General features: G+C 37.6%; 1 protein-coding gene across 1 annotated transcript; it reads left to right on the top strand.

Annotated features, from left to right (window-relative positions):
- The first annotated feature begins 5,640 nt into the window (after positions 1 to 5,640).
- On the top strand, positions 5,641 to 12,171 carry LOC140862875 (zinc protease PQQL-like). The gene is made up of 19 exons (XM_073265911.1): positions 5,641 to 5,810; positions 5,923 to 6,169; positions 6,248 to 6,373; positions 6,520 to 6,657; positions 6,750 to 6,884; positions 6,996 to 7,253; positions 7,320 to 7,457; positions 7,564 to 7,633; positions 7,707 to 7,920; positions 8,887 to 8,992; positions 9,285 to 9,518; positions 10,071 to 10,235; positions 10,318 to 10,467; positions 10,562 to 10,653; positions 10,851 to 10,932; positions 11,032 to 11,115; positions 11,205 to 11,321; positions 11,391 to 11,501; positions 11,673 to 12,171. The coding sequence occupies exons 1-19, from the start codon at positions 5,641 to 5,643 to the stop codon at positions 11,952 to 11,954; spliced, it is 2,919 nt and encodes a 972-aa protein (XP_073122012.1). The 3' UTR covers positions 11,955 to 12,171.
- The last annotated feature ends 506 nt before the right edge of the window (positions 12,172 to 12,677 follow it).

The following is a 12,677-nucleotide window of genomic DNA, read 5'->3' as shown; positions in this document are numbered from 1 at the left end:
TACCTTAATAGGATCCACTTGCTGCACTAGAGTAGACCAGTGCTAATATGATGGTTGAGATTACCCGACTGTTGTAGGGATTAAGATGAAATTGTAGACATTGTAATGGGCAGATTTTATAAAGATGTTCTTCGAAAAATATTTCACTGCCAAGGCACGTGACAGACTGATTCAAAAGTTTATGAGTCTTAGTCAAGGGGACAATTTTGTTGCCGAATACGTGAAGTAGCTTGAACTAGGATGCTATTTTGTGCTCTTAATTGCTGTAGATGATAAAGAGAAGCTAGATATTTCACAGATGGTTTTAGATCGGATATTAAGTATGATGTGTATAAGGCTGATGTAGCAGATTACAGAGCAACGGTTAATAGGACTTGCAGATCCAAAAGGGCGAGAAGAGAAATGCAATCAGATCATCAGAAGAAGAGGTAGTTACAACAATCTTTTATGAATCAGACCCCGCAGTAGCCGATGAAGAAGCAGCTCACTGAGTCAACTAAGGGCCCAAAGCCACCTAGGCAACAGAGGATTTATGGCCAACAGAAACCACAATAGCAGAGGATTAATGTCCCTAGCACTGTAGTTAAGTTATTTGTCAGACTTGTGAAAGATTTCATCCAGTGCTATGCATGAAAGGATCCGAAAAGTTCTATCATTGTAAGGAACTTAGTCACATGAGGATGAACTTCCCGAAGAGGAAGAATATTACAGGGCGTGTTTTTGTTCTGCAGACTGAGGAAGAAAACTGGGACACTTCTATTATCACGGGTAATCATCTCTTAAGTTCTTAATTTTGATATTGGGATGTTAGTTAAGAATTGTATGGATAAATACATAATGACTTGCAATTGTAACCTAGGATTTACGGGTGTAAGATTTGTTGAATCGGGGAATAGAGTTAAAGCTACAAGGACAGACAATGAGAGTTTATCTAGTTGCAATGCCGAGGTCAGTATTTTTATTATTTATCAGATGAAGACTATAATTTTTACCAAGTGGTAGAGTTAAGTATGAGTTCTATTATCATATGAAGAATCCAATCGTAGTAAAGAACAAGTACTCAGTGATTTGAAACGATGGTTTATTTAATTAGTTGTAAAGAGTTTCAAGGTTTGACAAGATCGATTTGCTATTGGATACCATTAGTTGCAAGTCACAGAGAAATATGTTGTCAAAATTGCATGTCGAAAACATTGAATTCATATCTGGATCTATAACATACAGCATGATAGGAATCGAGAATTTGATTGAATTTAGTAAATTTCCATCATCAGGACAATACTATATAAGAGAAGAACAAAGAGTGCAAGCAAACTCAAATACAGATAAAATAGTTGGGGTGGAGTTCAATATCGACTTATTGCCAGACAATGTGCCTATCTCAAAGGCACCATACAGACTTGATCCTACCGAGATGAAAGAGCTGAAGGAGCAGATTCAGGAGTTATTAGAGAAAGGCTTTGTTCGTCCTAGATTTTCTCCATGGGGAGCTCCAGTGTTATTTGTGAAGAAGAAGGATGGCAGTATGAGACTGTGCATCGATTATCGAGAGCTCAACAGAGTCACCGTGAAGAATAAGTACCCACTGCCGAGGATAGAGTACTTATTTGATCAGTTGCAGGGAGCTTTAGTGTTCTCCAAGATCGATCTGCGATCTGGTTATCATCAGCTGTTTGAACTACAACGGAGGATTTGGCCGGGCAAATCAACTCCGAAATGGCTGAAATTTGAACTTTAGGATTGCCTTGAAAAATAGAGTTCAGTGGTATATCGCATGAGTACACAGGAGGCTCGGTGGACGGAATCAACGAGTTGACTGAAAAATTCGGATCTTTGACCATGGATTTCACCGAGCAAACGAACTCCGATGAAGCTGAAATTTGGATATGTTATTTGCCTTGACTAGAAAATTCTAATGAGCTGGCAAACCGGCCGAAAACCAACGCCGATGGGTCGGCCATGGAGGGGCGATTTTTAGGCGAATTTGAATTGTAGAAATGGGTCACTAGTCTATTTTATTTTTTGTTTTCATTTGGTGTCTCGAATGTTTACTAACTGAATTTTGTTGATTTGGATTCTTGTTTGTTTATTCACTGTATACTCTTACCATATTTAGGTTGTGTATGAACAGTTTTGATTTATTCATTTCCAATAAAACACTGAGCATAAAAATTTCATCTCCTGATTATAATACAAAGTATTTGTGATATAACATTTGTATGAGGTGTCATGAGTAAAAATTTGGTTATCCTCCTTCAATTTAAACGATTCATGGAGTTTGTCTGAAATCCAACACCCAATATACCTTGAAAGTTCCTTTTATAATTATGGAGTTTGGGTCGTTTCAGACTGAGTATTAGGACTTTAAGAAATTTTGATCAGACTTGTGATATATAATGGAACAGGTTGTATGTTTTGGTTCTTCAGCTTGATCAGAGCAAATGAAGATACTTCGACCGGATTGCATCTTCTATTTCTTGACTGGACTGCGTATTTTTATCCCGTGTTATAACCAGTTGATTAATGTTCTAAAATAGTTTTTCAAACACCAAAACCTATTCTAATAGAGCCCAACTCATACGAGTTTTTTTTACAAAACGCACACCAAAAAAGCGGGGCAGTTTGTTGATGATAGATCTAGATCTTTCAGCGTAAGTATATCTTATTACACATTGTGTTTACATTTTTTTCGTATTTGATTTGAAATCTAATAAAGTTATTGATGTGTTACATAATGTAGGAGACGTTCGAACTCAACGTCGATTGTTGTCATCAAAATCAAGTGCTAGCAGCTCTTAGGCCACCCCTTTACATGCCTAGAGATGAACTAGCTATATCTACAGGTAGCTGTAGGTGTGCAAAATAACAAAAAAAACAGGGGGGAGGGGAGTGTATGTGTTCGGGACTCAGGTGGCTGTTGTCTATCATGACACTGCGCAACGGTGGCGACGCAGTCGGATCACATCGTCTGCCGCTAAGAGAGTGGAAATGGAAGCGACGAGAGATAAGGTGAGTCAGTATAAGGACAAGATTGTGCAGCTCCGTGACATAATCGGGTCGTTGGAAGAGACCGTTCGTGCCTTAGTTGCGAGTTTGGACACTGACAAGAAAAGAAATTCGCTCTAGCTCCGTGATTTACGCACGTGTCTGGAACATATGGTGATGGAGATGACAATGATGATTTCTTGGTGTACGGCTAAGATGAGGATAAACGAGACGCATGTCTCATAGCTCCCTTCTAATTTTTATTTGTGTTCCACTGTTCAGATTTTTTTAACACAATTGAACATTCCTTAGTAGACGACGATGCAATAGTACTGTTTGATGATGTTGAAGAATTAATGTTTGTTAGGTTGTTACTCAAACAAAACTTCTGGGTATTATTCATCTGTTAATGACGAAATACGTTTATGAGTTATTATTAATTGCAGAGGCGGTTAAATATGACACGTGTCAGAAATTAGAGACTAATTTATTAAAAAATGTCGTTAAAAACAGCGATGGTTTACTTATAAATTTGTATGTAAAATAGTGGTTATTTATTTAAAAAAGCGTCGCTACTATTAGAGATGATATGTGGATAAAATCGTCTCTAAAATAGCCATTAATTATTTTCAAAACCATCATCGAATTTAGAGATGGTTTACTTAAAACACAATCTATAAATTTAGCGACCCATCTGGGCCTAAAGCATCGCTAAATTTAGAGACGGTCTTCATAAAAAATTTTAGTCGCAATTAGCGACGGTTTTAATATAATTCGTCGTTACCATTAGGGACTACCTGTAAAAAAATGTGTCGCTAAAATTGGAGACTAACTGGTCTCTAGTCTTTCTCGTATGTCAATATTAATCAGCCAACAATTCTATGTGCGCAAATAGGTCAGCTAACAGATCAAACATATATATAAATTGGCTTGACTAGAATGTAAAACACACAAATATGTTTAAGTTCGGAGACTTAACTGCTCCTACGTCACCCCTTCTTCCACACAGGAAAGGTTATACTAGAAAACTTTGGTTATTATAACGTCTTGTAATACACCCACTTCAATCGTATGATTTACCTTTTGCTTAGGTCAAAACTCCTAGAACACGATACAAGTTAAGACAGCATGTCTTAACACCGAAGCAACAAGTGAAGTATAATCAGTTTGAATGAATTCAAACAGGTGAACAACTCCTCTTCTTCAAACTGAGGTTAACAGTTTGGGAGTTGTTTCTTTGCCTTTTGTGATCCTTGAAGATCTGATATATATATATATATCTTTGATGAGTGGGAAATGTGAGCAAACAAGGTATATCGTGTAAAGTGCTCGAAGAATGCTGGGATAACTTGTAAGCTGCTATGTATCTCTCTTGCTTTTATCTTGTTAGAAATCCTTTTAAATATAGACATGTTTGAGCAACATTTTTTCTGATGCCTTCATCAACGCTTGTCTCAAACGTCTTTTGATGTTCTGCACGTCTTCATAAATGCAAGTCGTATATGTAGTTTGATATGGACATCTTTTGATAAAGAAGTTTCGACGACTTTATCTTCATATTTAAGCAGTCGGATAATTGGACTATATAAAGCAGTTGGACTGAGCAGTCGACACTTGACCATTTTGAATGAGTAGTCGGCATTTAAGCAGCCTTTATAAGACTTGTAATATATAATGGAACTGGTTGTATGATTAGGTTTTTCAGCTGAATCAGAGCAGGTGAATATACTTCGACCGAACTGTATCTTTTATTTATTGACTGGTATGCGTCTTTTTATCCCGTGTTATAACCAGTTGATTAATGTTCTAAAACATTTTTTCAAACACCAAAACCTATTCTAAGAGAGCCCAACTCATATGAGTTGTTTTACAAGACGCACACCAACAAAGCGAAACAGTTTGTTGATGAGAGATCTAGATATTTCAGCGTAAGTACATCTTATTTCACATACGCTTGTCTTTACATTTTTTTTTTCTTATTTGATTTGAAATCTAATCAAGTTATTGATGCGCTACATAATGTAGGAGGCATTCGAACCTCAGCTTTGATTGTTGTCATCTGCGTCAGGTGCTAGCAGCTCTCAGGCCACCCCTTACACGCCTAGAGCTGAACTAGCTATATCGCCACTGATGGCGATAGTCCCAAAACTTAGGCACAACTCCGCTACTATCCCCGGAGCACTCCGAAACTTCCAGACTTTCAGTAGAAAGCTTAGAAAGTCTTAAAACTGACTAGAAGAAGCTAGGAAAGAGAGAGAGAGATAGAAATGAGACTCGGCACCCCTATATATAGACAGATCTGAGCTTCCGATCGTCCCCAACCAACCTCGTGTCCTCCTTCCAGAAGCTATCTACCGACAGTTTGAGCGAAACTTCCGATCACGTTCGGAGCTTGTTTAAACTGTCGCTAATCACCGAAATGTTTTTGCAGTGTCTTGATATATAATAATGGTCCGATTAGCTTGTTTTAAATTCAATATTCCAAATATTTTGAAAATAAAATCTCCTACTAAGTTACACAACAATAATAATTTTATATATGTGGAAGAATTTTGAAATCATTTTCATGGATAATTTTAAATTAATTATTTAATATTATATATATATATATATATATATAAATAAGGGGGCACGCAGATCTCGCATGCGAAAGACATGGAACAACTTTGGGAGGGAGATTCGCCGCGATTCGAGCTCTCCGACGTATTGCCGGATACTCCATACGGCGCTGACTACGGCCGCCTCCGCAATGGCCTCACTTACTATGTCCGCGCTAATTCCAATCCAAAAATGCGTGCCTCTCTTACACTCGCCGTCAAGGTCGGGTACGTACATTTTTCTGAAATTTTGAACCAGCTTGATTGCTGGCTGGAGTTTTGTGCAAGTGTGCCATTGAATTTTTTCCCCATTTGGTGCTAAGCTTTTGTTTCATTGCAGGTCAGTTTTGGAAGAGGAGGACGAACGAGGAGTCGCTCATATGGTTGAGCATTTAGCTTTTCGTGCCACTGCTAATTACCCCGATCTTGGCATTGTTAAATTTCTAAAGAGTATCGGGGCTCCATTTGGTGCCTGTCAAAACGCCGCAACTTCTTTTGATGATACCGTATACAACCTTCGTATTCCCATCGACGATCCTGGACATCTATCCCAGGCTATTTCAATCTTAGGAGAGTTCAGTTCTGAGGTACCGGTTCCTTTCGTTGATATTTTATAGCATTTCGTGTATAGCTTTACTTAGCACCCTTACATCTTGGATGTGCAGGTTCTTGTCTCAGCCAATGATTTGGATAAAGAAAGGGGAGTTATCATGGAAGAGTATAGGAGTCGCAGAAATGCTGATGGAAGGATGCAACATGCTGACTGGGTTCTCGTGATGGAGGGTTCGAAAGTAAAGTCCTCTAACTTTTGGATGTTCATCCCATTCCTATCCCCTTTATTTTGCTTGACCGTGCTTATAATTTAACGTGGTTTTGTGTCATTAATGTCTGAATCAATATTCTTTTGTTGTTGCATCATCTCATTGTCTGGTAGCAGTACGCTGAACGATTACCTATTGGACCTGATTATATGATCCGTACAGTTTCCCATGAGATCGTGAATAGATTCTATAAGAAGTGGTACCATGTGCAAAATATGGCTGTGATTGTTGTTGGAGATTTTCCTGATACTCAGGTTTAATTTGCTTAAATTTATTTGTTCCTTTCTTAGAGATCTCCTTCACAATCGCTCATAACCAGCTGTTTCTGCTGCTTTCTCCATCTTAGATGGTCGTGGACTTGATAAACACTCACTTTGGAGACAAAATTGCTATAGTCGATCCTCCAGTTATGCCACATTTTCCAGTCCCTTCACATGAGGTGCCGCGTTTTTCGACCGTCGTGGAATCCGAAGTACCCCAGGTCAGAACACGGATTTTTTACCTACTTGTGCAGTTTTCTGTTTCAGCACACGTTGGGTGAAAACGTGGATATGTTTACCTTATATCGCCTTCGTAATTGATCTCGTGACAGTCTACAGCGCTGATTAGTTACAAGGTTCACGTAGATGAGTTGAAAACTGTGAAGGATTACAGGAATTTTCTATCCGAATCTCTGTTTTTTCTTGCCATGAATGAAAGATTCATGAGAATAGCTTATGAGAACAACCCACCATATTTTTCATGCACGGCTGCTACAGATGATCTTGCTTACCAAACGAAGGCCTACAGAATGACTTCACATTGCAAACGAAATGGGAGTGCGGAAGCATTGGAATCCATGCTAACTGAGGTGAGTCTCTGGTCCCATCTGAATTATCACATTAGTTGGTTCAGTTCACTTATGCATCATATTTAGGTCGCAAGGGTTCGGATACATGGATTTTTTGAACGTGAAATATCTGCTGCTCGAGGTAGTATAATGTCATTGATTGAATCTGCCTGGATACGAAAAGATCAAATGGAATCCACCGTTTTACTAGAAAAATATGAGCAGGCAAGATATTGTCACCTTTAACTGCCTAGTCTTTGTGGTTTTTTACTCTTTTGAAAAATTTCAACACAATACATTGTTCCATCACCCTCCCTATCTTGTTGCACAGCATTTTCTGCGCAAAGAACCCGTTCTTGGGATCGAATACGAAGTACAACTTTACAAAGTGCTTCTATCCGGTGAGCATCTATTAATCACTTCTCTCTTCCGCATAACTAGCAATATTTAATTGTTCAACTCTGTCTATGGTAGATATTTCGGCATCAGAGGTGTCCAAACATGCGGAACATTTGCGGAATTCTTGTAGTTGTGCTATACAAACAGTTGAACCTCAATCATTTGCTACTGTGGATGATTTGAAAACTGTTGTTCTTCGGGTCAACTCTTCTGAGCAAGAGAGAAGCATTTCTCCGTGGGATGATAAGCACTTTCCAGAGGAACTTGTTAGTGCAAAACCAACTCCAGGGTAAGCACGCGTCTCCTTTATGCTGGCCATCCGAAAACACTAGACATTTTATTTGTTATTGCTAGTATTTTCGAGAAAAATTTGGTAACTGAACTTTCTTTCATCCCTTGAATCAACGTCTTAGTCTTACAAATATTCTAGGCACCAAGGAATAAACTTTACATCTGCGAAGTGATGCCGAGAACGAAGTCTTATAATTTTTTTGGCAAAAAGAGAACACGTGTATGATGTATCAGTTTTAGAACTCCCAATGGCCTGAATATATACAGATGTATGATATGGTAAGATTTCAGTGCCAAAAGGATCGGACTGGAGCAGATTTGTAGGCTGGGTTGGTTGACAAATAATATAATTGTAACAATTTTTGTTCAGATTTTTCGTACGAAAATATTTTCAAAACCAACAATTAACCCAAAGTATGTGTATGTTTAGGGCAAACTCTAGACTGTTGTGGCCTTATCTTTAGGAGAACACAGATTGGAAATTGAGTGCGAGAGTTTATTTATTTATTTATTTATTTTTTGCTAGTGATACAGAGGGGAGTACAAAAGAATTAATACCCATATGTGCCGTAGAATGGTAATAGACTATAATTTTGTCGATTTTATATATGCTACTCTAAAGTCTGAACAATGTGGTTCAAGATCATTGTAATTTCGATGATTTTAGTCGGTATTAGTCCAAAACTGATTTAATTCGGTTCTCATAGAAGATCCATTTACGTTTTACCATCTACTTAGTATATGGATAACCTTTCAACAAGATTTCACGAATATTGATGCTGGATGTACCCTCAAGCTTATCATCCCCGCCAAGCAATGCCATCGTTTACAAATCTATCATCGATTTCAATATCCAATATATTTCTCATCGGAGAAAGGGGTTCTCATAAATATTTCGTGTGGTTTCATGCAGCGATTGAGCGGTTTTATAGTTACGCAAATTTGCATTTTCTCTCTGTTTCAGTCATGTGGTGCATGAGGTTGAATATTCCAGCATCAATGCAACTGAGGTCATTCTTTCAAATGGCATGCGTATTTGCTATAAATGCACAGACTTCCGTGATGATGAGGTAAAATAATTTTTTGCTCAGACTATGTCTTGAGCTGCATAAACAACAGATACAAGAGGAAATTTTGATGCTATGTTTCTTAGACAAAGCACCTGTCCAGTATAATTGGCTCTCTGCTTAAAAAAGAAATTGGAAATTCTGAATGTGACAGAAAATTCTGTCTTTATTCTTTGTCAGCATGCAACTACCCCCTCCTTTGGGGGCGTCCTCGATTCTAGGAAAAACAGAACTGTAATTAAATCCCTTAGGATCTTTATCTCAAATGAATTTACTATCGACTTCTTGTCAACAGGTTTTGTTTGAGGGTTTCTCATATGGGGGCTTCTCTGAACTCCTAGAATGTGAATATATTTCGTGCTCTCAGAGTTCAATTCTTGCCGGAGAAATAGGTGAATTTGGGCACAGACCTTCGGTGCTTGACCAAATGCTCGCCGGTAAAACAGTTAAAGTTAACTCATTGCTTGCACCATATACACGAGAATTCTTTGGCTACTGCTCCCCTTCACATTTGGAAACTGGACTGCAGGTTTGTTTAATCAAATTTTCAGCGGATGTTTTTTTTTTTGGATAGAAATATTTCAGGAGTTTTAACTCTCTTTAATGGATGTTCAACATGGGCGTGTGTGTGTTTTAAATTTAATAATGGTAGTAATTGTTAGATTGGTATGTATACACATGCACACGCGCACACACATCTCATTACTTTAGGGAATTTTACGGTCTTTGACTGAGTTAGAAATATGCTACCAACGTCCTTTGAACTTTTTGTTTTTTTGTGTTTGTTCGAGGTATTAAACACATGCAATAAGCTTGCGAGAATTCCAGGTTAGAAAGAAAGGATATTATTAAACTAAATTTTACTCTTTTATCAGGTGTAAAGTTACACATAACACTCACCGGTGTTTCTAAGCACCCCTTTTTGTGTGTGTTCCTATTTGTATCAATTGGCACTTTTTAAATCATGTGTATTTCCTCGGTTTCTTGTAGTAGGTTTACTTGACTGCTGTATTTATTTTTATGCGTGCAATATTTATATTAATTGTTTTCCTCTAACTGAACGCTAATTTTTCTCTCTCAGTTGATCTACCAGCTCTTCCTTACAGAGGTACAACCTGATGAAGAATCAGTACAAATGACAAAGCTGATGCTGGAAGAAGATATACTTGGTGAAAAGAGAGATCCCTCTCGCTCATTTGCGAACTTTGTGGAGGAGCTGAAATGTGGAAGTTCCCACTTTTCTAGAGTAAGTTGGCTGATGTTGCAATCTGATTAAATTGTTGAATATAGGTCTAGAAATCACAAATTAGTCGTTTTTATTTTTTCAGCCACTCCAAGTGGATGATTGTGAGAAATTCGATCCGCTGAAGGCCTGTGAATATTTCAACTCATGTTTTAAGGATCCGTCAAATTTTACTGTTGTCCTAGTGGGGAATTTTGACCGTGCTATTGCTTTCCCGCATATATTGCAGTATTTGGTTAGTGATGTGTCCCCTCGAAACATTTTCTCGGTGACAGTTTGATAGGGACATCTTGTTTCTTTTGTTTATATCTTTTTGTCCTTTTACACAGGGTGGGATTCCTCGATCTCCGGAACAAGTTCTGAATTTCAAACGTGATGAACTCACAGACTTGCCGTTCACCTTTCCCTCCACTGTAGTGAGGTAGATCAACATGTGATTTTCAATTTTCAGAACAGATGCCATCTTAGTACTTGCACAATTATTGACTTTCCAGTAATATTAGTGGAACCCTCTGGGCACTAACCATGTTATGTTCTTATCTTTATCTAAACTGCTTTGTAATTTTTGCTGTTGCAATATTCACGGTAACTCATGCATAGTTTATGGGATACCTTCAGAGAAGTATTTAAGATTCCCATGGTGGAAGCCCAGTGCTCAGTCCAACTATACTTTCCTATCGAGCTCGACAAGGAGAACATGGTAGAAATGTGCACTAGTTATTTTGAACCATCTAGGTTTTTGAATTTTCTACCATTTCCCTAAATTATATACCATGTTTTGCTTTTTCTTGTAATGTAGATGGAAGATGTTCACTTAGTCAACTTACTGTGCAAACTTATGGAAGAGAATATTACAGGAGTACTCCGTTTGCAGCATGGGAAGGTCTGCCCTTGTGGTTATTATTCTCTGCAATTTATATCTATATATATATGGGTATGTGTTTGAGCTAATTTTTCTTCTGTACGTCTCAGACTTACGTTGCTCAAGTTTGTGAATTTCTTGGTTTTAACAATCCTTCAAGAGAGAGCGAAATTCGTGGCGAGATAAAAGTCGTTTTTTCTTGTGATCCAAACGACTCACATATGCTGGTGAGCTTCTTCTGCTCCACTTATTTGTTCTAATATTGCTGGGTTCTAACATTGGAATTCACTACACAGGTAAATCTCACCTTGGACAAAATTCTACGGCTTCAAAACGAGGGACCTTCTACTGAAGAAGTGCTGACCATCCTTAAAACTGAGCAAAAGGAGCATGACGATGCATTACAGGTCTATGTTTGCTAAAAGTATTGGCATACTGTTTCTTGGTAATGTTACAGAGAATGTATAAATGTAGCTTCTGCGCAAAAATGATATTTGGATCATAAGCTTATATGACTGGGCCTTGTGCATTTTCGAGTTGATTACATGATGTTCTTACGTCGATTCTTGTTAATGTAGGATAATGAATATTGGCTGGCTATGATTCTTGGCAGCTACCGATCGAGGAGTTATTCTGGAGATGTTGGTGCATCATTCGAGGTTGAAGTCACTTTCTATTCAACCTCACTCTTTGACTGCTATGGTTTAACTCCTCCTGCAGTTGCATTTTATTTATTTAATCGTAAGTGCAGGATGATAACAAGGGTCGTGCCAGAGCTAGAGATAACTTTACCCCAGCAAAAGCACAATCAACATTGCAGAGGATTATTCCTTTTCCTTGCACAAAGCAGTACATCTTAGCAATTCAAATGCCTGAAAGTTGATTTGAGTTTCTGGTACTATATCGCGCTAAAGTCATTAGCTTTGTTCTCAATAGTTGCAGGAGTACACTTATATTGATGGGATTGTTGGATATACCTGATATTGTGGTGAGTAGTTTCTTATACAATGAAAGTCAAAACATATGGATTAAGTAGATTTGTGATTCATGAGACAGACACCCAAGCAATTGTTATTCTTTTGCCTGATTTTGCTTCTGTTTGTTGCTGGGTTTCTTCATGTATCATTTTAGTAGCACATGTAACAATACTTTCGTTTCAACAGTCGTTTGGTGACCAGCTTTATTGTTTACATAGAAAATCCAGTTATGCATTTTCAAGGGCACATTGCATCATGTTTTAGTAAAGGTTCTTTATGTCAGTGACATCTGTTTGACCTGTTTAGCTATATTTACATTTATTTTCACTCTGATATTCAAATGAGAAGTATTGTTTTCTTATAGAGTGCAAACATATTTTTATATTGGTTGTCGTCTTACACTCTTATTAGATTTCAAGTTCATAGTGTATATATATATGGCATTTGCTATACAAATATAAGAATTAAAAAAAAATGCACTGTTTATTTGTTATTTGACACATTGAATATGCTATATGAACATTAGTTAATTTACGGGTTACGAGAGAGAAGTTTATATAATGATTTATTTGGAACATAATTTCAAAAATAATCTACTATCTCTTC

The sequence above is a fragment of the Henckelia pumila genome, chromosome 4 (assembly GCF_033568475.1).
Source record: "Henckelia pumila isolate YLH828 chromosome 4, ASM3356847v2, whole genome shotgun sequence".
Lineage (NCBI taxonomy): Eukaryota > Viridiplantae > Streptophyta > Magnoliopsida > Lamiales > Gesneriaceae > Henckelia > Henckelia pumila.
Note: the sequence above shows the minus strand (reverse complement) of the source record. Positions and strands in the feature narration are given on the sequence as shown.